At 38.0% G+C, this 24,394-nt stretch overlaps 1 protein-coding gene across 8 annotated transcripts in view; it reads right to left on the bottom strand.

Moving 5' to 3' along the window:
* LNPK (lunapark, ER junction formation factor) overlaps nt 1-20,147 on the bottom strand; it is a 79,965-nt gene extending 59,818 nt beyond the window's left edge. For 3 of the 8 annotated variants that reach the window (XM_080671352.1, XM_080671349.1, XM_080671355.1), the window contains exons 1-5: nt 17,552-17,830; nt 14,792-14,880; nt 13,241-13,282; nt 12,283-12,470; nt 1,237-1,295 (exon numbers count right to left, since the gene is read on the bottom strand). In XM_080671352.1, the coding sequence (XP_080527478.1) occupies nt 1,237-1,295; nt 12,283-12,470; nt 13,241-13,282; nt 14,792-14,818 (316 nt within the window). In that variant the 5' untranslated portion in view covers nt 14,819-14,880; nt 17,552-17,830. Of the gene's footprint in view, nt 1-1,236; nt 1,296-12,282; nt 12,471-13,240; nt 13,283-13,531; nt 13,743-14,791; nt 14,881-17,551; nt 17,831-19,261; nt 19,467-20,000 lie in introns of those variants that run through there. The other 5 variants (XM_080671351.1, XM_080671354.1, XM_080671348.1 and 2 more) reach the window with 4 other exon arrangements.
* Nucleotides 20,148-24,394: the final 4,247 nt, after the last annotated feature.

Here is a 24,394-nt window from a genome sequence, read left to right as displayed (position 1 = left end):
TGCACCCTCTCCAATCTGGGACCCTTCGAGGAATGTCTGACTGCCCGTGCACCAGGCCTCTATCCTATCTCACAATCCAGGACTGCTGGCTCCCAACTGCTCGCCTGCCTACCTTCCTGATTGCCCCTAACCGCTTCTGCCTGCCAGCCTGATTGATGCCTAACATCTCCCCTGCCAGCCTGATTGCCCCTAACTGCCCTCCCCTGCAGGGCTGGTCCCCCGCAACTGCCCTTCCTGCAGGCCCGGTCGCCCCCAACTTCCCTCCCCTGCTGGCCTGATCGCCCACAACTGCCCTCCGTTGCAGACCTGGTCCCTCCCAACTGCCCTCCCCTGCTGGCCATCTTGTGGCGGCCATCTTGTATCCAATGGGGGCAGCCATCTTTGACCACATGGGGGCAGCCATCTTGTGTGTTGGAGTGACAGTCAATTTGCATATTACTCTTTTATTAGGTAGATTGCGTTAATTATTTTAAAAGTCTGTTATGGATAGATATACTTCAGAATAATACAGAAGGTAGATAAGTGGGGGTAAAAATGAAACAAGATTGACCATGAGTTAAAGACTGTTTAGGTTGTATGATAGCTATAAGAGGGTTCATTACATTATTCAGTCTACTTTTGTATATGTTTGAAATTTTCTATAATGAAAAGTTATAACACAAAAACAAAATACACAGAAAAAGAAAAGTTAAAACAAGAAAAAATAAGTCACATAAATTTTATTAAAAATTAAATTGGCATATCTTTGGTTAATTATAGCTCATAGTTTTAAGACCTGAAAATCCTTAAAATCTGTACACATACAGAACAAATACAGACTATTTTATCATAATTTGCATATTTCAATAAAAACAAAAGCCATAGGGCTGTGAGGTTACAGAGAATGGTGCAATTAATAAAATAAATCAAAAGATGTATAACCGTATTTTACTCCATAATAACGTAAGATTTCTATAAAGATTAATTTAACAAATATAATTTCTCTTGATTTAAATAAATGAATTATTTTGTTTTGTGTAAATAAAAATTCTAAATGAACAAGAAAGAAATAACACAAATGAAAAGTGGAACTATCTTGATCATTCATAACCTTTCTTATGCTTCACAGTAAACAACTCTTCAATATTTACCATGTTTGTCATTTCCATATAACATTTCATAACCTGCCATTTAATTACAAACCAATGCACTATGAGTTTTCTAATGTATTTATACAAACTTAGAAATTTAACTTACTATTTCTTTCTGTTCTCTTGGAAAAGAAGAATATAAGCACTGTTCTTATGCTCCAGATGCTATAGAGGTGGCAAAATTCAGAAACAAAAATCATTAGAATAAGTAAATTAGAAGCCATATAAAATTAAAACAAATACACATTTTCATTAGAGTTAGGTTCATTGTTTCCTTTTATATGTTGAAAATAAAAAAGTACTCTTTTCTTTCAGAGACATCAGAAGTCTACCTGTGCTTTCAAAAGAGTTCTCAATCTAAAATCCATGGGCCTTCTGAGGCTCTTCTGAATTGCAAAATTGCCTTTGTGTAAATAAATGCATTTCTCTGGAGAGATCACTGCTTTCATCATTCTCAAAGAGGTCAATGAACTCCACAAAAGATTAGAAACAAAATTTAGAATCCCTTCGTACTAAGTATCAACTCCAAGAATTTATTTATCCTATGCATTAAGGGAAAAACATGGCCCTAACCGGTTTGGCTCAGTGGATAGAGCGTCGGCCTGCGGACTGAAGGGTCCCGGGTTCGATTCCGGTCAAGGGCATGTACCTTGGTTGCGGGCACATCCCCAGTGGGGAGTGTGCAGGAGGCAGCTGATCGATGTTTCTCTCTCATCTATGTTTCTAACTCTCTATGCCTCCCCTTCCTCTCTGTAAAAAATCAATAAAATATATTTTAAAAAAAAAGGGAAAAACATGTTTTTTAAAATCCAGAGCATTATACAAAAGTAAGTAGCTACTCTTTCCCTATTGTTTAACATTGGAGGGATCTTCTCAACTAATAGAATAAGCTATGTGGAGGAAAATGAAACCAAATAAACATTGATGAGTAAATTTAGCTAAATACTTCCTTCCAAAGATTTTATGAGGATAATTGTTTAAACCCTGCATTAGGAAGCCAGTAAATAATATTAAAAATATTGAAAAGAAAATCAAAGAATGATCCTAATCACAAACTTGTCAAGGTCATCTTTTAAATTTAATGTAAATATAGCAAAATATCTCTTTCTCCATATAACATGGCAGAATAAGTATATAAAAATTATTCATCATCTTATAAAAGAAATATTGTATCTGAATATGAATTCAGATAAGTATGGCACTGAGTTCATTACTCTAAAATATTATTGCTATTCTTGGGAGTCAGCCTGCAAGATAGTCACAAGTGTACTCTATTTCCTGGTATTCACATCTTTGTGTAGTCCTCTCTCATCAGTGTTGATCTGTGTGACCAATAGCACATGGCAGGAGGGATAGTATGTCATAACAAGATTACCTTATAAAAGACTACAGCTTGATTCTTGGACCTCCTTTTCCACTCACTATCTTTCTCTCTCTCTTGGATTACTCGTTCTGAGAGAAGCCAGCTGCTATGACATGAGGATATTCAGGGAACTCTATAGAAATGCCCTTGTGGCAAGGAACAGAGGTCTCTGGCAAACAGCCAGTGAGGAGCTAAAGCCTGCCAACAACTACATGTCTGAGCTTAGAAGTAAATTCTCCAGCCTTAGTTAAGCCTTGACTTGATTATAGCCCCAGCCAACAGCTTAAATGAAATTTGTACACTCTGTATATGAATAAAAGACCCTGAGCCAGAACCACCTAACTAAGCTGCTCCCATATTCCTGCCCCTCAAGAATATAAAAGATAATAAACATTTGTTGATTTAAGCTAATAAATTCTGGGGCAATTTGTTACACAGCAACAGATAACTAATACTTGCTTTTTATATTGTTATTTACTTTTATGATCTGAAAACATGAAATAACCAGCACCAGATTCCCACATGGTACTTGAACAGCTACCTAAGCACTAAAAAACCCCTGGATATTATCCTTATCAAGGAAAGGAAGATGAGAGAAGAGGTTAAACATAAGGCTCATAACCTCAAGGATCCCACAACAGTAGAAAAGTCCCATGATATTTCTCCACTTCAAACAAATTGAAATAGTGGCAAGCTGAGAGATGAATAAGAAAAAAAAGTACAGGGAATAAAAACAGAGAACACAGAAGAAATCACAGAGATGGTGCCTGGAATTCTATAGTAAATCAGTAAATTTTCTTAAATGAGTAGATACTTTTTTAAAAACATGTAATTTTTGCCCTGGCCGGTGTGGCTCAGTTGACTGAGCATTGTCCAATGTACCAAAAAGTTGCCGGTTCGATTCCCAGTCAGGGCACGTGCCCAGGTTGCAAATTTGATAGCTGGTTGGGGAGCATGCAACCGATTAATACTCTTCTCTCACTTAGATGTTTCTCTCTCTCTCTCTCTTTTTCTCTCTCCACCTTCCTCTCTCCCTAAAGTCAGTAAGAACATATTTAAAAAAAACAAACATGTAATTTTCAAAGTGTATAAACTACAAGAATTGAAATAGAATCCCTTACTTCAAAATAAAACTCATTAATTCACTAAATCATAGACAATAAATTCTCCCTTTGGTTTTGATCAGAACTACTGCAGAAGAAAGTGAGCTATCAAATTTCCATGTGTCAAGTCTTCAAAACTTGAAAGTGTAGAACATGTAAGTTATTCTTTAAGGCTAAATTAAATGAAATTCATGGCATTTAAAAATAAAATTTAGAAAAAGGATTAAAGTACATCAGGAATCTATGTTTTAGTTATCCCTAGAAAGGTTTTTCTCTCCAAATTAAATATAATTTATGAAAATATGGCAACATATTTTCTGGAGACATTGAAGATACCATTACAGACTCCCACTTTGAGAACAGTGACATAATCAAAATTTCCCCTTCCTCTTCAAGAAATAATCCAAAAAACAAAAACAAAAATTCCTTTTCTGGTAAAACTAAGATATAGCTAAAACCCAACCCTCAAAATATGTGGAAGGGCTCCCAAAAGCAATGGAAATCATGCAGGGACTCAAAAGAGTGGAAGCAGAGAAGAAAAATTGCTTATCTCACAAAGAGGTAGCAAGAGAAACTTCTCAAAGTATAATAAAGCCTTGTTTATCACAATGAAAATAAGACATACATGCTATAGGCAGAAACTCCTTAGTTTGATCCCATCAATGACACAGAGAAGGCGGGGCTTAAAGAGAAATCATTCATTCTTTCTGCCAAACTTAAGTGCTCTCTTTCCACCAACCACATAAGCCCTATCCAATTTATTGAAATGTTTTTAGGTGAGATTTCAATACTATATAAAACTAAAAATGAAAAGATATATAGGTCTCAATATTTAAAACTATATTGACTATTTTGTCTGTTTTTTCAACTATCAAAGATTTTGCAAGACTAACCTTCACATCCAGACAGAAAAAGAATGATTTATTTTTATATAAGGCAGGCATCAAGCTTTACATTTAACTTTTATCTATTTTTCGGTATAATTCAACACCATTTCCCCCCAATGATTTGAAATGTCATCTCTATACATATCCTATATAATAAAAGAGAAACATGTAAATTGACTGTACCTCCACTACGCTCACCAGCCAATCAGGAGTGAGTATGCAAATTAACCTTACAAAGCTGGCCAGTTAATTTGCATACAGGCACCGGGCGGAGAGCAGAGTGGGAGAGCCGGCGGAGTTTGGAGCAGCTTGGGGAACTTGGCTCCCCAAGCCGCCAGACGGAGAGCAGAGAGGGAGAGCTGGCAGCTTGGAGGACTTGGCAGAGCGGGAGGCCATGGGACGGAGATAGAGCAGGAAGGGGAAACCAAGAGCACGGGGAGCACCAGGAATTATGGGAATAGTAGTTCTGGTGGCAGCCCCAGGACCGGAAGCGGAAGCCCAGAGTGCAGGGAGCACCAGGAATGCTGGGAATCGCAGTTCTGGTGGCAGACGGATCTCCTAGAGAAGACACTAGAGCAGTGGTTCTCATCTAATGCCGCAACTCTTTAATACAGTTCCTCATGTTGTGGTGACCCCCAACCATAAAATTATTTTCATTGCTTCTTCATAACAGTAATTTTGCTACTGTTATGAATCGTAATGTAAATATCTGTGTTTTCCGATGGTCTTAGGCGACTCTGCTAGCGGTTCTCAACCTGTGGGAGGAGGTTGCACACGCAGGTGAGGCCCGGAGCGAAGACAGAGACAGAGACAGGGGGGCCTACCCAAGCTGGTGTGGCGGCTCGGGCGGCCCCAGAGCGGACACAGGCACGAGGGCCAGGGAACACTGCAAGTCAGGCGCGGGTCCCGCCCCCCCATGGCACTGGTCCAGCCTGACTCCCATGGCGGCTGGCACTGCACGAGTAAAGCGTGGGTCCCGGCCGCCTGCGGTGCCAGAGAAGCAGGGTTTCAGACAAGGGGATGCAGATAAGGGGATGTAGCATTCCACTATCTTGAGTTTGTGGTTTCCAAGGAAACAGCCAGAAGGGATGACAAACCCTCCGCAAATGGCAAATGGCTCAGCCAGCGCCTATCTAAGCAGGGGCTTCATTTAAATCGAGCCTTTCCCACAGTGAATGACCACAACCCTCCCTGGATGAGACAGGTTCCTGTGGAGTGCAATCTGCACGCAATACAGGGCCCCAGTTCCGTTCAGGTGATCTCATGCACGTTAGCTCAGGGCAGTGGGGAAGGAAGGGAAAAGGCATCAATGGCATCACGACCACAACCGGTCACCAGGAGGTGCATGGAGCACCTCTCGGCCCGGCACCCCACAGGGTGCCTCCTCGCACGGCAGAAGGCGGGGCGCCTCCTTGCACGAATTCAATCACGCACTGGGCCTCTAGTCATATATAAAAACCATACATAAAAAATCCCTTGGGGAGCCCTGGCTGGTTTGGCTCAGTGGATGGAGCATCGGCCTGTGGACTCAAGGGTCCCAGGTTCGATTCCGGTCAAGGGCATGTACCTGGGTTGCGGGCACATCCCCAGTGGGGGGCGTGCAGGAGGCAGCTGATCGATGTCTCTCTCTCATCGATGTTTCTGACTTTCTATCCCTCTCTCTTCCTCTCTGTAAAAAATCAATAAAATATATTTAAAAAAAAAAAAAATCCCTTGGGGATTTATTTCTGGATTCTGTGTCTCTTTGGTCTGTGTCTCTATTTATACACTGTACCAAACTTTTAATTAATAAAGTTTTATAATGAATTTGATGCCTCATAGACCTCTGCTTCTCATTCTTCTCCTTTTTTAGAATTTCCAAGACTATTTTTAGGTGCTTATTTTTTCATTAAAAATTATAGAAGGGTGCCATGATTTTTAAAGTATTGTTGTTATTTTTATTATGATCACACATTTTTAGATTAATTCAGAGAGAACTGATCTCATAACAATATTGAGTCTTCAAATCAAAGAACAGGAAATGTCTCTTAATTATGTCTCAGTACATAATTCTTTAAGTATAAAACTCTATCAAGTGAATATCTATCAATATTCAAATATTATCAATATTGCAAAGGGAATACTTGCAAAATGATTTTCTTACCTACCAAAGTAAATACAGTTGACTTTTGACAACACAGGTTTGAACTATGTGGGTCCACTTATATGTGGAATTTTTTTTCAATAAATGTTATTTTCTCTTCCTTATAATTTTCTTAATAACATTTTCTTTTCTCTAGCTCACTTTAAGAATACAGTATAATACACACAACACACAAAATATGTATTAATCAACTATTTATGTTATTGTTAAGGCTTCCTGGAAATAGTAGGCTATTAGTAGTTAAAACTTTGGGAAGTCAAAAGCTATATGTGGATTTCTAGGTGCATAGGAGTGTGTGGGGGGAGGGGGGGAGCATTGCCCCTATCCTCACCTGGTTCAAGAGTCAATTGTATTCTCCTTGAGTAAAATATCAGAAAATGTTCACAGACATCTACTCCTTTAAAAGCCAACTATAATTAATGAGAGATACTTTGTATTCTTAGTAGAGTGCCATGAAACAAATATGTAACTTTCTTCAAAAGGCTACAAATGATCACTTCATAGCCTTTTGGCTGAGATCAAGCAAAGTACCTGTTTTTATCAGTGTAAAAAGCTACAAATTACGTTTTTCAACCTTTTAGCTGGATTGAGAAAATATCTGTTACTAGCTAGTTGGAAGAAGGAGGAGTGTGAAAGAGGAATAAAAATTATACAATATTAAAGCCCTATCCTCAAATGGCTTTCAATTTAGTACAACGGCGATTTTCAAAAAGTATGCCACAGCATACTGGTATGGCACAAGAATTTGTAAAACATGCAATACCTGAGCACTGACCTCTTTCCCCTTACACTGTCAAATAAAAAATGTCAACAGCCAACACAATAATAGCGGTAAATCAGTATTATACCTTTTTAATTTTTAATTTTTTTGTCAGATTGGCAAAAGATTATTCTTTGGTGTGTCGCGTAATTTTAGTAATTAGTTTATGTGTGCCATGAGATGAAAAAGGTTGAAAATCACTGTGATAGAAAAACAAGAAAACATACGAAACAGGAATAGGACCACCTTCCTCAGTTCTTTGGCTTACAATCCCCTCCCCCACTCCAATAATCCCATTTAAGAGGCAAAAAGAAGGGTGAAAAAACACAGGGAAAATAATCCTCTGGGAGGGTCAACATTTTATGCTAATTGGTTTCTGAAAGGATCTTACAGTGAATGAAACTTCTAGAAAGTTATAATCTGTAAGAGTAGGGTATCTAGGAGTAAAAATCTATAAGGTTTGCTTGTAGAGTCCGTCAAGATAGAGACAAAGCTTCACAGTTGTTCACTCTGAGAAAATGAACCAACTCTCAAGGTAATGCATATCTGCCAGCATAATGTAGAAATACAAAAATTTAACTGTAGCCTCTTCCACCTCACTAAGCATAGCCTTAATACTCCTATGAAATAAATTCAGCATTTATACTATAATTTCAATTTTAGTAAGAGTTGCAAAGAAGAGACATATAAATATATTATTGAATCTGAAAGGGAGAAAAACAATAGGTTGAAATCACAGCAAGTTCCTCCATATTACAACCTGAAAAGATATAATTAAACCTCAAATCCATGCACCAGTAGCTTGCCAGTAGCTCGCTGCCGCCCTCCAGTAGCTCTCCGCCCACTGCCCTTCCCTACTGTAGCTCCCCCCACCCCCCGACCCCCCTCATAGCTTGCTGCCCGGCCCCCTCCTGTTGCTTGCTGCCCCACCCTCCTGCTGATCGGTGATCCGGTCGTTACGAGGTCGGTCGTTACACCTCACAACGTAACGACCATTTGCATATCACCTTTTTATTATATAGGATTGATAATAAAAAGGTGATATGCAAATTGACCATCACTCCAACACACAAGATGGCCACCCCCATGTGGACACAAGATGGCCACCACAAGATGGCCAGCAGGGGAGGGCAGTTGGGAGGGACCAGGCCGGCAGGGAAGGGCAGTTGGGGGCAACCAGGCTGGCAAGGGAGGGCAGTTAGGGGTGACCAGGCCAGCAGGGGAGGGCAGTTGGGGGCGACCAGGCCTGCAGGGGAGGACAGTTAGGGGTGACCAGGCCGGCAGGGGAGAGCAGTTAGGGGCAATCGGGCAGGCGGGCAGGCGAGCAGTTGGGAGCCAGCAGTCCTGGATTGTGAGAGGGATATCCGACTGCCCGTTTAGTGGGATCAGGCCTAAACGAGCAGTCGGACATCCCTCGAGGGGTCCCAGATTGCAGAGGGTGCAGACTGGGCTGAGGGACACACACACCCCTGTGCACGAATTTCATGCACTGGGCCTCTAGTCTATCATAAAAGACAATTTTGAAACAGTTATGATTATGCAATATATGCTTAGCCCTGAATCCATGACTTCTCAGTCCAGTAAAGTATTTGGAAAACCTGGACTGAAGAGATAGCAGTCACTTTTTGCACTTATTGAATGGATTTCTAAGCTGTGCAATCAATGAAGACAGTGATAAGTAAAGCAATACATTTTATTGCTCCTTTTGCCTCCATTTATTTAAGCAAACCCTGGTCCAGACCTCAAAACTTTGATTTCCAAAGGAAAAGAGTCCAGGGATAAGCTTAAGCAATACTGAAACTACACACAAAAGAAAATGTCCTTTGGTAAGTCTTCCTTCTATCTACCACAACATCCACTTTCACGTTGTTGTATTTTATTTCATGCTTTTTTGATTGTCATCAATCAGAAGGACAATTCTATTCTTTGTTGGGTAACTGGTCTATGCTTCCAAGGGAGAAAAGTTCACTGAAATAGAAGCTGCAGCAGTTGAAAACCAGTTCACAGACATGAATGAGACAAAGTGAGAAAAGGCTCTGAAGCTTAACCAGCCAAGAAATACTAGATGCAGGTGATGCAGAACAGTCAGGGAACACAGTAAGAATAATAAAGCTTCATACTCAAAATAGTAGAAAGATCAAAATGAAGAAAAACAAACATTTTTAAAGAATTGAAATTTTTCTACTTTTAAAAACAATTAGTATATGATTTACAAAAAAAAAAGTCTTCTGAATCATAACAGCAGATCCAGTAAATCACAGTGTGTGGGTAGCCATTAAAATTAGCACAGTAGTGCTAATTCCCTTTCTAAATTTCTTTTCTCCCATCTTTTTATGAAAAAATACAAGGAAAACGAGAGAAAGCAGCACAGCATTATAAAGTCTGCTACTAGACCTAAAGTAAGAAACATTCCAAAAGATTTCCAAAGGAAAATAAAATGGCAAGACATTTACTAGTATTCTGTAATACGTATGCACTCAATTTTTGGTTCTTTTTTCTACCTACAAAGTTAAAATTTTATGAGCTCCAGGAGTTCCAATTTGAAAATATACATTGCACTAAAGACTAAAGAGACAAAAAAAAATTATTATAGTAATCCCTAAGAAAAAAATCCTATCCTTGCCCTAACTGGTTTGGCTCAGTGGATAGAGCATCGGCCTTCGGACTGAAGGGTTCCAGGTTCAATTCCAGTCAAGGGCATGTACCTTGGTTGCGGCACATCCCCAGTAGGGGGTGTGTAGGAAGCAGCTGATCGATGTTTCTCTCTCATCAATGTTTCTAGCTCTCTATCCCTCTCCCTTCCTCTCTGTAAAAACTCAATAAAATATATTTAAAAAGAGATCCTATCCTTCCTCCATGTCAAACCAAAAAAATTAAGAATCACCACCTTGATTCCTCCTTTTCCCTTACCTCTTACTTTTTCCCATCAAACTACCTCAGTTTTACTTCCAAAACATTTACAAGTCATCTACGCATCTCCACTGCCACTAGGCAATCCAACCCATCTTCCATTTTTAGATTACGTCTGTAATAGTCTCCTCCCCGTTTCTACTCTTGTGCTCCTCTTAATCTCTACAAAGCAGCACTCATGATCCTTTCAACTTAAATCGAAAGCCATTCTTCCACTAAAACCTTTACAAGCTTCCTATTTCACCCAAAATGAAATTCAAACTTTTCTCCATGATTCTCCATGATCTAGATCCTACCTTGATTCTGAAAGCTCACTTCCTCTCCATGACAAATGCCAGACATACCTATCTTTTTGAACCTTAAAATAAGTCATGCTGTCTCTTACTTTACAGATTTTGCATTTTTTATTCTCTCTCCTTATACAGGAGAATTACTAGACAGATGTCAACTCTTGAATTTTGATGTTGTTTTTAGGACTTAAAGAACACATTGAGCCCAGCTGGTGTGGTTCAATAGTTGAGTGCTAATCTGTGAGCCAGAAGGTCAGGGTTAGATTCCCACTCAGGGCACATGCCTGGGTTGTGAGCTCAATCCCCAGTAGGGGGTTGTGCATGAGGCAGCCAATCAATGGTTCTCTCTCATCACTGTTTCTATCTCTCTCCCTCTCCCTTCCTCTCTCTGAAATCAATAAAAACATATTTACAAACAAACTAACAATAAATAAAATAGAGAGATTATCCTAGTGCAGTGGTCGGCAAACTCATTAGTCAACAGAGTCAAATATCAACAGTACAACGATTGAAATTTCTTTTGATAGCCAAATTTTTTAAACTTAAACCTCTTCTAACGCCACTTCTTCAAAATAGACTCACCCAGGCCATGGTATCTTGTGGAAGAGCCACACTCAAGGGGCCAAAGAGCCGCATGTGGCTCGCAAGTCGCAGTTTGCCGACCACAGTCCTAGTGGGTCTAATATAATCTGTTAAACCCTTAAAAGCAGAGGTTTTTACACCCGAGGGCAGAATACAGCAGAAGAATCAGAAAGATACAGCAGACGTTGAAAGAAGATTCTCCCCATAGAGAACCTAGATAAGATCCCAGACCAGCTAATAACCTTGACTTACATCTGTAAGAGCCTACACAGGGAACCTATTCTGACAAATCACATCTGTTCTCACCTTCACAACTGTAATACAACAAATGGGTGTTGTTTTAAGCCACTAAGTTTGTGGCAGCAATGAATACAAAGGCCGTTCCCTGACCCTCATGTCCTCCCCAGATTATGTGAGGGCCCCCGTTAATCCTCCCATAGCATTTGGCACTTCTTTTTCATAATATTCATCATACTTAGTACTTAATTTAATGTATGCTGTCTAAACTCTACAGTCAAAAATTCTGTATTTTTGTGTACCATACACCATTATAATCCAATGTCTATGCAATTGGTACCCATAAAGGTGTATTGACTGAATGGACAAATTTTTTATTCAATTCTCCAATCACAATACATCTTCTATAGTGGACTATATTATAAAATATTTCTATCATAAGGGCCAATTGTTTTATAGCAGTGATTAAAAAGAGGGGAAAACAAGTAGGATGAATGGAATATATTCAGAATCATTGGGGCAGTTGTTGTTTTTTTGTTTTACATACCCTCCCTCACTTGCCACTACCCACAATTTGAAATGCCCACTCCATGCCCAATACACGTAGGGAAGCATGACCTCTATTAGGGAATCACAAAAGATTGCCATAGAGTCTTTATTACTAATGTCACTGGGTCATATTCCTCAAGTATGTTGAACTATAAGAAAAGGCTTAAAACATCGTTTTACCTTTTTAAAGAAATATTTTTCAAAATGCAAAAACAAAGCATATTTATTCAATCTGAGACATTGTTTTTCTAATTAAAAAAAAGACTAAATATATTAAAACTGTCTAATCAGAAAGAGGAAACATCAATAAAAAGAACAATTTACTTACATCAATGGGAAAGTAAAAAATGGGAGTGTCATGGCAAGTCTTGCTGTAAGTTCATCGGGAAGATACCACAAGTAAACAATTAAACATGTAAACAGATAGAGAATTGAAGAGTAAAGAATTAATCTTCCAACCCATAATTTTTGTAGTCTCTGATTTTTTTCCCTAAATTCTTCCAATGCTTGAATTTCCTGTTAAGAGAAAATTATTTTATACTATTTAATCTCAAATTTCATAAACATGTTGATAAAAATTTTTCATATGATAGAGATAATATAGAAAGAACTCTTAAATTTCAATGAAATATAATACCTTAATATTTTAAAACAGAACATAATATGAAAAACTAAAATTAAAAATAAATAAAAATACCTATTCTGACAAATCACTTTTTTAAATGCCATATATTAAGATACCATTTTTAACCTACCAAAAATTAGCAAAAATTGGAGGTATGAAACTAGCATCAATAAATAGTATTAAATCAAACAAACAGTAATTCTCCTGTATAAGGTCTATAAAATATTTGGCTATAAAAAGAATTAATAAATATTGAAACAGTGATCTATACTATATTCTTTCAATCCATTCATCACTCTCAGTATTCCCATGAAATAGCCATTTTTAATAATCATAGAAAGCATAAAAAGCTGTGAAGTTTGCAGACTAATAAAAATTGTTGCAGACTATTTTATAATCTACTTTATCCTATCTATAACATTGATTTACACAATGCTGTACACATCTAATTCCATTAAAACAGGCTCTATCGCTTGGCACAATCTTAAATCAGTGGTAGACTGGATTTTTTTGAGATTATGTAACATCAGAGTTTTCATGCTTACTCTCTATCATCTCTAAATTCCCATTCCAGATCCAGTCTCCAAAATAATATATACTAAAATAATATTTACGTAATACCTAAAATGGATTTAAAACACTCCAGAGACAAAGAACTTACCTTATCTATATTTTCCAGAACTTCTACAGTTGAAGGTTTTGTCTGTCACAGAAACAGAAATTAGACACAGCATTAAAACTTGTTATTACAAATTTAGAAACACCTTGATTTATATAATCATAAAAGAACACTTTAACCCAACATTGTTTTTTCAAATGCTGTCAAACAATATATATTCCTGTTTATTTATAAATAAGATTTAGATTTAAATAAAAATTATAATTATAAACAAGACTATATAAGATTAAATAAGCATTTTTCCACTTAATGTCTTTTTAGTCCTGTAAGTACCTTTAACTGATAGCTCAATTTTTACCATTCTTAAACCCAACAGAACATATTTTTATCAAGAGAAACATATTTTCCTCCAAGAAAATTTTTCTTAGATATTATTATTTTAAAAAATTCATATATCAAAAATTCAAGACTAAAATTAGTCTGATTTTCTATTGCTAAAACTTCACTTAGGACTCTGGAGGTCAAAAAATCATTCTGAATTCCTAAAGTACTTTTCTGACGATCAGATTTTAAAAGGGCATCTAAAAATACTTTCATTACAGCACAGCTTGTTTGTTAAAGGTGTTTTTAATACCACCTAGAATAAAAACCAGCCAAAATGACTCATACAACACTTGAGAAAATGTTTACCAATTATATACTCAACAATCTAAGTGGGTAATGAATATCAACTCATTGTCTTTCCCCCAAGAGTTGCTAACATTAGGTTGAACCATATGAAATTGCTATTTATGTAAGTCAAAGCTGTTGAAAATTGGCAATTTCATATGGTCCAACCTAACACAAGAGACAAAAGAATAGATAAATTTGATCTTCTGTAAAAAGGTTTCTAAAGGGGGGCAGGGGTCAATATAATGCCAATCCAAAACAGAGCAGTTCCAGCAATAGTTCAAAACTAAATTCTGTACCAAGTAGTACCAGACTCAATTATTATGGTAAAAAGGAGTCTAAAATAAGCGAAGTAATTTTTCCTAGGCTATATTACCTCCTCTTATATTAGAGAAGAACATTTATCAATATATTTTATATTTTCTAGCTCTAAAGTTGAGCTATTTCCTCTGAAGACTTAACCAATTAAAATCAGACTGCATTTTTAAATCTATTTAACCTATTTCCTGAAAGTATATTTAGTGTGACTTCAGTAAATATTTGCGACAAGTTTTAAGCAAAGAAATACAACCTGTAAAAACTTAAGTACTGTATAAAATACTAATTTCAACTATCTTTCAAATAAGATTGAAATTTAGGTATTATGAGAAGAAAACAAGATAACTACTCGTACATGACTACATAGAGAAATAAAAACAATTCATAAGCCAGAATGAAATAATTGTTAAACAGAGACCAATATAGCAAGTAGAACTCTAAAGTCCAAATAAAAAACTAATTTGTAAGAGAAGAAAGAAAAATTACAGTCAGGGATAATATCAAACTACTATTCAAGTCTACATCACAAAGGAGACTTTCACAAATAGTTTTTTTGGACACCTTCATATCAGACTAAAAAACTGACTGTAAAGAAAAGTAACTTACCCTCCATCGGGAAAATAATCCACCCATCTTTTAAGTGTAGAAACTGGGCACAATGATAAATATCATCAATTGTCCAAAGAAATTCACAGCTAGAAATAAAACAAGCACTTAAAAAATTTAAGTTACAACACATAGCCTACCCACTATAAAATTTAGATGTTTTAGTACTCCTTAAAAATACTATATAAGATTAATTTCTTTGGACTCCACTTAGGTGAAATTTTAATTTAGACAGTCTTGGGATAGAGTCCATCTTTTAAAAAATCCTTCTTCCAAGCCAGGACATATTTAAAAGTGAAGATAAAGCTGGAAAAGCTTTTTAATAGCAAGGCATTTTAGAAGTGTATATTCATACTACTTTGCAATTTTCTGTTCTTTAAAGTAAGTCCCCCATATTGTTCTTGTCAGAAAAGTTTTAATCTATTATTTTCATTCTACATGACTAAACATAACTTTTTCTTTCAGCTGTCTCCAACTAGTTATTTGAAATTAAGGGTATTTTACAATGTTTAGGATAATATCACCTTACAACTAATAATATAGAAATCCAACTGGATTTGAATAAGAAAACAAGGGTTTCAAGGCTACCTGTGACCTTGAGTAAATCATTTCATGTTTCTGAACCTTAATTTTCTTTTCTGGAAGTTAGAGTTAATAATGCTATCACTTTTCACAGAATAGCCTTCATTGTTACCATTTTACAAGAAAATTAAGTGAAAGAGGTTTAGTGATCTGTCCAATAGCTCAGAAAAAACATGGCCAAAAGCCACTCTATCTTCAGAATTCTCATCTGTTCACTACTGTTTAAAACCCAAATAAACATTTCTCTCTAAAACTGTGTCTAAGTCACCCTCAAGTTAGTTGATCTTCATGTCAGCTATCTGTATATCCTCTTCATTTAGTTTTTTTCTATTACTCTGAAATGTATTATAATATTACCATATGCTTGAAAATATATCAGCAATTATATTCTAAATCAATTTACCAGTCAATAATTATACAAATTTTTATTCTTTTAAGTTGAACCAGTGAAAGTACACTTTCAAACTTATATATATTTTACCAGGTTATAGTTACATACTGCCAATGTATAAAACTATTTCATTTCCATAAAATAAAAAGTTAGGTCATGATTCTTAACATTTTTTAAACCATATTATGTAATAAAAAATAATAATAATAATGCCAGTACCAAGTAAGTACTCTCTGCAACACTACTAATAGGTTAGAATTAGCATAAGCCATACCTATCTTGGACTTTTTGGTTAGAGAAGTAACAAAGAGCCTAACTATAAAATACTTTCACTTACAGAATAACTTTTATAGACAGAAATAACTATAATCTGTCCCAAATTTGAAGTTTATAAATATAACGAATGCTATAAGCCATATTTAAGTTGCAATCTAAATATTATTAATCCTTCAATATGAACTCAGTATTCAAATTTCTAAATGCAGTTGTAGGAAATCCAGGAACATTAATGAATGAAAGTATAAATTTCTGAGTTAAGACATTAAATAGACCTTAAAACCTTCTTAATATGCTAAAAAATAATCAAGAAAGATGACTGGGGAGGGGAGATTCAGATGAACCACTTTAAGTTGGTATTTTCAAAGTATACATCATCCCATTATTTTGAAACTAATGTATGGTTATCTAGTTTTGTACACAACTGACCTACACATTTTGATTTGTAACAGACTTACATGCCAAGTTAAGTTTGTAGCCATCACAAATCAGAATTTTTAATATTTGAAAGTAATAAACAACAATGATAGTATCAGTTAAACACTTGCTAAGCACTTACTCTCTAGCAGGCCCTAAAATAAATGCTTTATTACATGAATGTTATCATTTAGATACTACTATTGCTCCATTTTATAAATGAGGAAACTGAGGCTAGGGAAGTGAAGTAATTTATTAAGGCCCCAAAGATATTAGAACCAGACACATTTTAGTTTTGATTTTTTAAAGCAACCAGTTATTCCCAATGACACAAAATCAGAAATAAGTCTAGTTTATATATGAGATTGAAATATTTATATGTAAAATACATGAAAGCACCTGTGTCATTCTCAAATAGCTGGTAAACAGAGATACTGAAGTGGAAAATGAGTTATAAACACAGGAGACAGTGTTAGTATAGTATAGCATGTAGCCCAATTCCTTCTTTTGATTAACTTTGAATGCATACATCTGCGTGGAAGAGATGCTAATGGTTTGCCAAAATCATACAACTCCAGCTAGAAGCAGAACTGACACTAGAAACCTGCAAGCACTTCCTTTGTTTATTGTATATCACTTTTAAAATAAGTGTAATGTTAAATATATGCATAAAATTGCAATTAATAACTGATTTTGACATCAATTATTTGCTTGGATAATTGTTTTGGAATTAATGAAACAAACTATGGCTTAGCCTTCAAGATCCCTGAAGCAGAGGATTGTGCTTTTCAATTTGTCCTTTAAAACATTAGAATAACAGTCATTAAATGCCATATCTATGCTTTCAGGCTCATAATCAAAGAACCAGTAAACCCTCATTATTCCAGCAATTTCCTATCGATTTCTGGTATTTGTTAAAGAAGCTGACTTACTATAATGCACATGTAATGTTATAAAGATATAAAAGTATAACAAAGTTAAATAAATCAACTATTTCTCTATAGCTTTAATTTCATACCTCTTCTATTTTCAAACACTTTTTCCCTCCTGCCACCCAAACATCTTAATTCCAATTCCTGTGACCCATTACTTACAATAAAGCCTTGGGCAAATAAGTTATCCTCAGTTACTCAATATCTTCATCTTCAAAGGAGGGATAGTTAAGGACCCTCTTAAATGTTTAAAGGCTTAAATAACATAATGCCTTCTAAACGATTTATAACAGTGCCTGACCCACATTAATTTCTCAATACAAATTGTTGTTTTAACTGCTATGATCACTGCTAGCCCATCTCTGCTTCCTTTCAACACATGGAAATTACATTGGAACCAAATAACTAGCACTTCTTTCTGAAGCATAAATCAATCTGCTTGTCCTTGAGTGGACAGATAGCTCAATTTCAAGTGGCTTATCCCCAAGAACTCTTCCATGAACATGTACAGAGAGTCTCTTTCCACTCTGATATCATAATGGGACTTGACATGACCTTAAAAGCTAGGTGCATCTAACATGTTTTCAATGAATAATAATGCCCCCATAGTACTTGATTTTTTTTCTATTAACTGCAATTCACACTCAGGTTTAGATGTCAAAATTTTAAATCTTGGGGCATGTTATTTTTAGATTTTCAACTCATTTCAAGTCATATTAAAATAATGGAGTAGAAAAAGTCTAGGTTCAAAATATGACTCAAGCACATATTAGCTATGTGATCTTGGATAAATTAAACTCTCTAAGCCTCAGTTTCTCCATTTATAAAGTGGCAAAAATATCTATACTTCACAGAATTATTGTATGAAATAAATGAAATTATATATCACTTGGCACAGTATCCAACAAATTTTAAGTGCATTGTAGCCACTGTTATTACTATTACCAGAAAACACATATAGTACAGACAGTACTTCTAATATGAACACATTTCTTTCTAACTTCCTATAAAGAAAGAACCTGATTCATAATTTTAAAATTGAAAAATAAAATTGCAGTTTGCTTTTTACTGAAATTGTATTGCTCTCATCTTTATTATAAAAAATAAAGCAAAATACTCTGGAGATTCTTCCATTAAAATAACATGTAGGCCTTTAACAGCAAAGTTTAGTTTTATGTTTATCAAGTTTAAAACGTAAGTAGAAACTACTCAATCACTATCAACAGTACCTCTATAACACATTGTACTATTCAATTTAAGATTAAAAGTGGTCTGTTTCAAAACTCTAACTTTCAAGTACATAATTGAAAAGGCAATTCTGAAATATCCCAAACTGCCACATTTATTGCTTAAAAATAAAATTATTGAAAAGAAGTACACCTCCAAAAGCACTTTTACTATATAATGATTACGTTCTGGTCTTCATGGTAGGTCAATGTTCATTCTGAACTAAACACTACCAAAAATGATTATTTGATTAGAAAGTTTTTTATATGAAGTTATGATAGTCAATAATGTCTTCCTCTTCATATATACTTATTCAATTTCACAATATAAAACACTATATAAAATTCTAATTTTAAATGCATCACTCCTATTTTTTAAAATGTGTTCAAAATCAACTTGGTCCTCCTAAAACGGACTATGGGAACAGCTGAGGATAAGAGATTAGCATTCCCTGATCAGTTTGAACATAAGACTGAAATCAACCCTATTCACATCCACACAAACCCCTGTAGAATAGGGTTAGTTTTGTCAATGGTGACACCCAGGCCACAGAGAAAGGAGAAAACAGTTGACACTAGGCATTGCAAACCAGAAGCTAATTAGGAAAAGCAGAACATGGAAAAGTTAGTGAGTCACAGGTCTTACTTAGTACTGTGAGGGAACCCTCAGCAAAACTGAGTTCACCAATCCCAATTCTCTCTCAATCCCCATACACAATATTACAGAATTAAAACTATTGATGTAGATTCGATTTGCTCTTCTTCTGCCATGCTTATGACAACTAAGCACTCCTGCCCTTCCCTCCACCCCCTACGTGGCCCATCATTCCTCAAATAAGGACAACAGCTGTACACAGGCTTCTCTAAACTGTACATAATCCACGCCCACACGCCTGGGCCGAGCCGAATGACACTGACAGTTTTCGGTCCCTCCTGACGCCTACGAACAACTCAGAAAGACCTGGGTAGGACACTGAAAGCCACAGCGCGGCGTAGGACCTTCTGACCCTTCGCCTCCACGTAGGTGGGCCGAAGAGCCGATGCTCAGCTCACCGCAGTCACCACCACCCCGCCCCACCCCACCCCCGCCGAGAACAGGGCTGGGCACCACCTTCCCTAGGGGGGAAGGCAGGGGTCTACAGCATTCCAGAACCACCGCGGCCATTGTGCGGGGAAATCCAAGGGCTCGGGTGGCGAGGCTGGGTCAGCGCGCAGCAGGGAGTGGATTTGCCTGGCCGCCTCCGCGGAGCGCTTAGGCCACTCGGCAGGGGCGGGGGCTGCGAGGAGGGCGAGCGCGAGACCCAGGAGCGTGTTTCCCAGGAAAAAGCTCAGCGCGCCTTCCCGCTGCCAAGCCCTCCAAAGTGCCCTCATTTTAAGCGTTTTACCTTCAAGAAGCGGGCACAGCCCGGCGCTGGCGTCCACCTCGGCCAGTTTCGGCAGCCACCGCGCAGCCCGCCTTCGGAGCAAGCAGCAGCCGCCACTGACAGAGAGAACGGCCCGGCCAACTCCTTCCCATCAAACCCCGCGCTCCCGCCGCCGGCCAATCGGCGCCGCGGCCGGTGCGCGCCGCTCCGTCACGTGACTGTGAGAGGGCGGGCCGTTGGGGAGGGCGAGCGGGCGGTTGGCCTGAGCGCGCCTCCCCCGGTGACTTCACAGCCGAAGCGGGTGCTGGTCATCGCGACTCAGAAGTGTGATGCTATTGATTTTGACTTTTACCAATATAGTTAGTCCTCCCTTTTCCTCTGCCTCCTCCTTTGCTTTTAAAGCCCGTTCTGCAAAACTCCTCGGAGAAAGAAAATGCCCGAAATTAGTCCTAGACCATCACGAGAGAGGAGTGGGGTTGAAGGTGGAGGTGGGTGCGGATGGAAGGTAATTCTCCCTGCAGAGTCCCCTCTGGTCGCCGTCATCCAGCGGGTAGCAGAGCAAGTTAGTGCTACACGTAATAGAAGAGACCAGCTCCCCCCCCCCCCCCCCAAAAAAAAAAAGCGGTGCGAAAACAGCCAGGAGAGCCTGAGGCTCCTTATCACCGAGGACGTCAGAGAGTCACCTGAGAACTGCACGCTTACCTCACCCGCGTGTTGTAAGCTTCCAATGCCAAGTGAGGTTGATTTCAAAATGGAGATAACAACATAAGCCGACTTTTCTTCCTTGAAACCCTTACGTCAAAAACACTCCTTTCAAAGGTCCTGATACCTGGGCCCTAACAAAGTAACCACCCAGCCTCCATTTGCCTCAGTTTTGAAACATTGCCTAGCGGGCATTCAGTTTCCTCGTCAAATGGGAATGACAGTCCTAAATAACAAGATACTTGAACCACGCAAGGTAACAGGGAGAAGGGTAGAGAAACTTCAGCCAAAGCTTTTGTCGTGTATTACCCGTGACATGTATTTTTGACCCTGTGTTCAAACATGTTCATGGGATTGTTCTGTTGGTTACACATTCTAAAATTAAAAAGTGGCGCTGATTTTTAGAGTGTAATTGTTTTAACATGCAAACAAGCAAGAAAAGAAACTGAACGTGGTATTTACATGGTAAGAATAGTTTATTTTGGAAGCTACCAGATAATCCTCTGTGGAGTTCCTTGTCCTGGATGCTAAAAATCTTTAGTAACGGAATGAAGGAAAGGGAACCAAAGTTTACTTGTGTACTGTGGGTCAGGCACTTCATAAATCTAGAAGAAAATGAAAACAGGTCACCTAATTTAATAAAGAAATTAAGCATTCTGTTTTTTCAACCTTTGCTATTTCAACGTGTTTTTTTCAAAGGCCTGTGCTGTTATGCAAATACTACATCTCGCCTCAGCAAGATCTCTTTTCTAAAAGAATAGGTAGGGAATGTTTTCCACTTGCTAAAGATTTATTCGATAGTTTTCATTGAACCATCAGAGACTATTTGCAAAGGGGAAGGAAACAGGAAGTGGGAAACAGAAGAGTTAGCTGGATGAGATTCCGAAAACCTAAGCCAGCCACAAAATTCTCTAGGTAATTGCTCCAGAAGAGCAGAGATTTGGCCTGACACGGAGAGGGAGAGAAGTACTGAATCATTTTAACCCTCCCCACAAATGAGAAAACTGAAAAGTAGATTTTATTGTTGAAGGTCACACTGTACCCACTGCCTCCTTTATATCAGGTGGTAACAATGTTAGGCACAGTGAGGGAAGACATTACAAGCTGAGAAATCGACATGTGCACTGTATGGCTGGACTACAAGCTACAGGGGTCCTTCTAAATATTGAGGACAAGACTTGTGTTAAGTGCTGAGGATACTGAAATAAATAAAATAGCTGCCCTAAAGCAACTGACACTCATGAAAGAAACCTTCAAGAAAACAAAACAATAAGTACTGTGATAGAGACAAATGTTCAAAAGGTTAAAAAATAATAAGCCAGAGGTTATGTGGGAAAGCCAATGAAAGAGGTGCTTAGTTGCGTCCAAATATTAGAGTTATTTCCTACTAATTCTAAAATCATACTGTGATAGACTCTCAGGAAGTGAAATTGCAAGAGCACCAGAAAAGATGTGAAAGGTAACTGTTCTAGCCAAAGGAATTCTAAAAGGTCTAATTAAGTGAGCCACGTGTATTTAGAGAAATAAATGAAAGTTGCAAGAGATAGGTGCTATGGGGCTTACAGTGGAGTCATTCATTGACCTGGCTGAAAGTTTAGGAAAGGCCTCTTTGAGGAAGTCACTCTGGAATGGAGATCTAAAGGATGAATAACTGAAGAACAGAGAAAAGGAAACAGAACATCTTATGTAAAGGCATTTTGTCAGGAAGGAACATTATAAAGCCTGATGGGTTGAAAGCAGGCCATTGTGGCCTAGTAGGCCATAGGTTGCAGGGAGAGGGTGCTACAGTGTGAAGCACTTAGACCACACTAAGCAAGACCCCACTGGCCATACTGAGAACCTTCATCTTTTTCTTGAGAACAAAGTGGGGAGGGAATTTGATCTGATCAGAACTGTGTTTTGAAAAGATCATTCCAGCTGCAATGTGAGAATATGAACAGGGCCAGCATTGGACCAATTAGGATTTATGATGGTGGTTAGTGTTGGTAGTAGTCAAGTGGGTTGGGGTGCGAACAAGGAGATGAAGACAAGTGGGGGTATGAATGGAAAAAAAAAAAAGCCACATGCTACCTGACTAGTTCAGGGAAGGCCTGCATGGCGGTTTTACAAACTCAACCTACTGTCTTTCTGCATCTAAGATAGCATACCTGTGTAATGTCTGGGTAACTTATAATTTCCCTTTTTCAAGACTCCTTAGTCACAACTGGCGGGGGACCACAAATTTCCCCCCCCCCCATTGTTATTGTTATCATGTTAATTGTCAACTGTTAACTATTCTGTATCCACCTATGGAAAAGTAGCATGTGTCCATCATTTAACTTTTTATCCAATCCCAGAGGTTCCACCCCCACCCCCACCCCCACCCCCACCCCTACCCCCACCCCCACCCCCAGCTTTGCTTTCTCCCATCTCCCTAATATATCACCAATGGATTTCTTGTAACCCATTTATGGCTCCTTCTTTGATGGTAATTTATAAAAACAAGTAAAAACCTGCCATTCTCCAGAGCATTATCTCAGTACGTTGTGGTTTTGCCTCCCAGCAATTGTTGACAGTTTGGCTCAAATAAACACAAAAATTCTTTACAGGTTTGAATGTTTTTTGTTTTTTGTTTTTGTTTTTGTGTGTTTTTTTTTTACATTAACAGGGTGAAATGGAACAATTTAGGGAAAAAAATGTTAGCTTTTGATGATTAATTTAGATTTGGTGGGGCTGAATGGGGATTGAAGGAGAGGGAGGAGTCAGAGATGACAGGATTTCTGTCAGGCACAGTGAGTGGATAGTAATGCTACTATCACTGAGATGTGGGAACACAAATAGAGTTGGGTTTTGGGGAACGGGGTGATTTCAATTTGAACACATTGAGTTTAAGATGTTTTTGTGACTACAAGGAGAGATGCCACATAAACAGATTATGAATCTTCAGTCCTGTGGAGAAATCTGTACTGGAGAAAAAAATATAGTTTGTAATCTGTTCTTTTCCATAAGGTACTTATTTTTTCAAAATGCAATTATTATAAACAGATGTTTTTAAGTACATTGCAGAAAAACAGAAAATAAAAAGTAGTCTCGAGCAGTTTCCCAGACTTCCCTGTGAATCACCTGGGGTCTTTGTTTTAAAAAAATAAACTCTCAGACCCTTCTCTGGAAATTCTGATTCTACATGTCTGGTATGGGGCCCATAAATTCGGATTTTTAACAAGTGCTGCTGATGGGAGTTTCCCTGGGCAATGGTACTCCAGTACCAGCAGCCACCTGCATAAGAGTTACCCACAGTGCTTACTAAAATACAGATTCTTGGGCCCTGCAGACTAAAATCTCTAGGGGTATAATAGAAGGGAGGAATGGAGAGAGGAAGATTGTGCAGTACCAGGTGGTCCACAACTTCACCCTCCATCTTTGCCAGAGGCGTCTTAGGCTCACTATCAGGAAGTTCGGAGGAAAGCTGGTGTCCTTTGCTGGGTGATGCATATGTAGGCAGTAGGCAGCCCTCAAAAGCTGCTCTGATAACAGCTTTCCTGGCTTCTAGCCCAAGTCTCCTTTCCTGTCCACTGAAATGGCACTCAGCCCACTCTGATGCTGTTTTTCCACTGCTCCCATCAAATCTATCCTTCCCTCCCTGGCTTCCAATCTTCTTCAGTGTTATGCTCCATATACTCCTCCCAGTTCAGTATTTTTTTTAGCTAATCTGGTCAGGGCTGGGAGGGAAACGG

The sequence above is a fragment of the Plecotus auritus genome (genome assembly GCF_963455305.1).
Source record: "Plecotus auritus genome assembly, chromosome: 5".
Taxonomy (NCBI): Eukaryota; Metazoa; Chordata; class Mammalia; order Chiroptera; family Vespertilionidae; genus Plecotus; species Plecotus auritus.
This window is presented reverse-complemented; position numbering and strand designations above follow the sequence as displayed.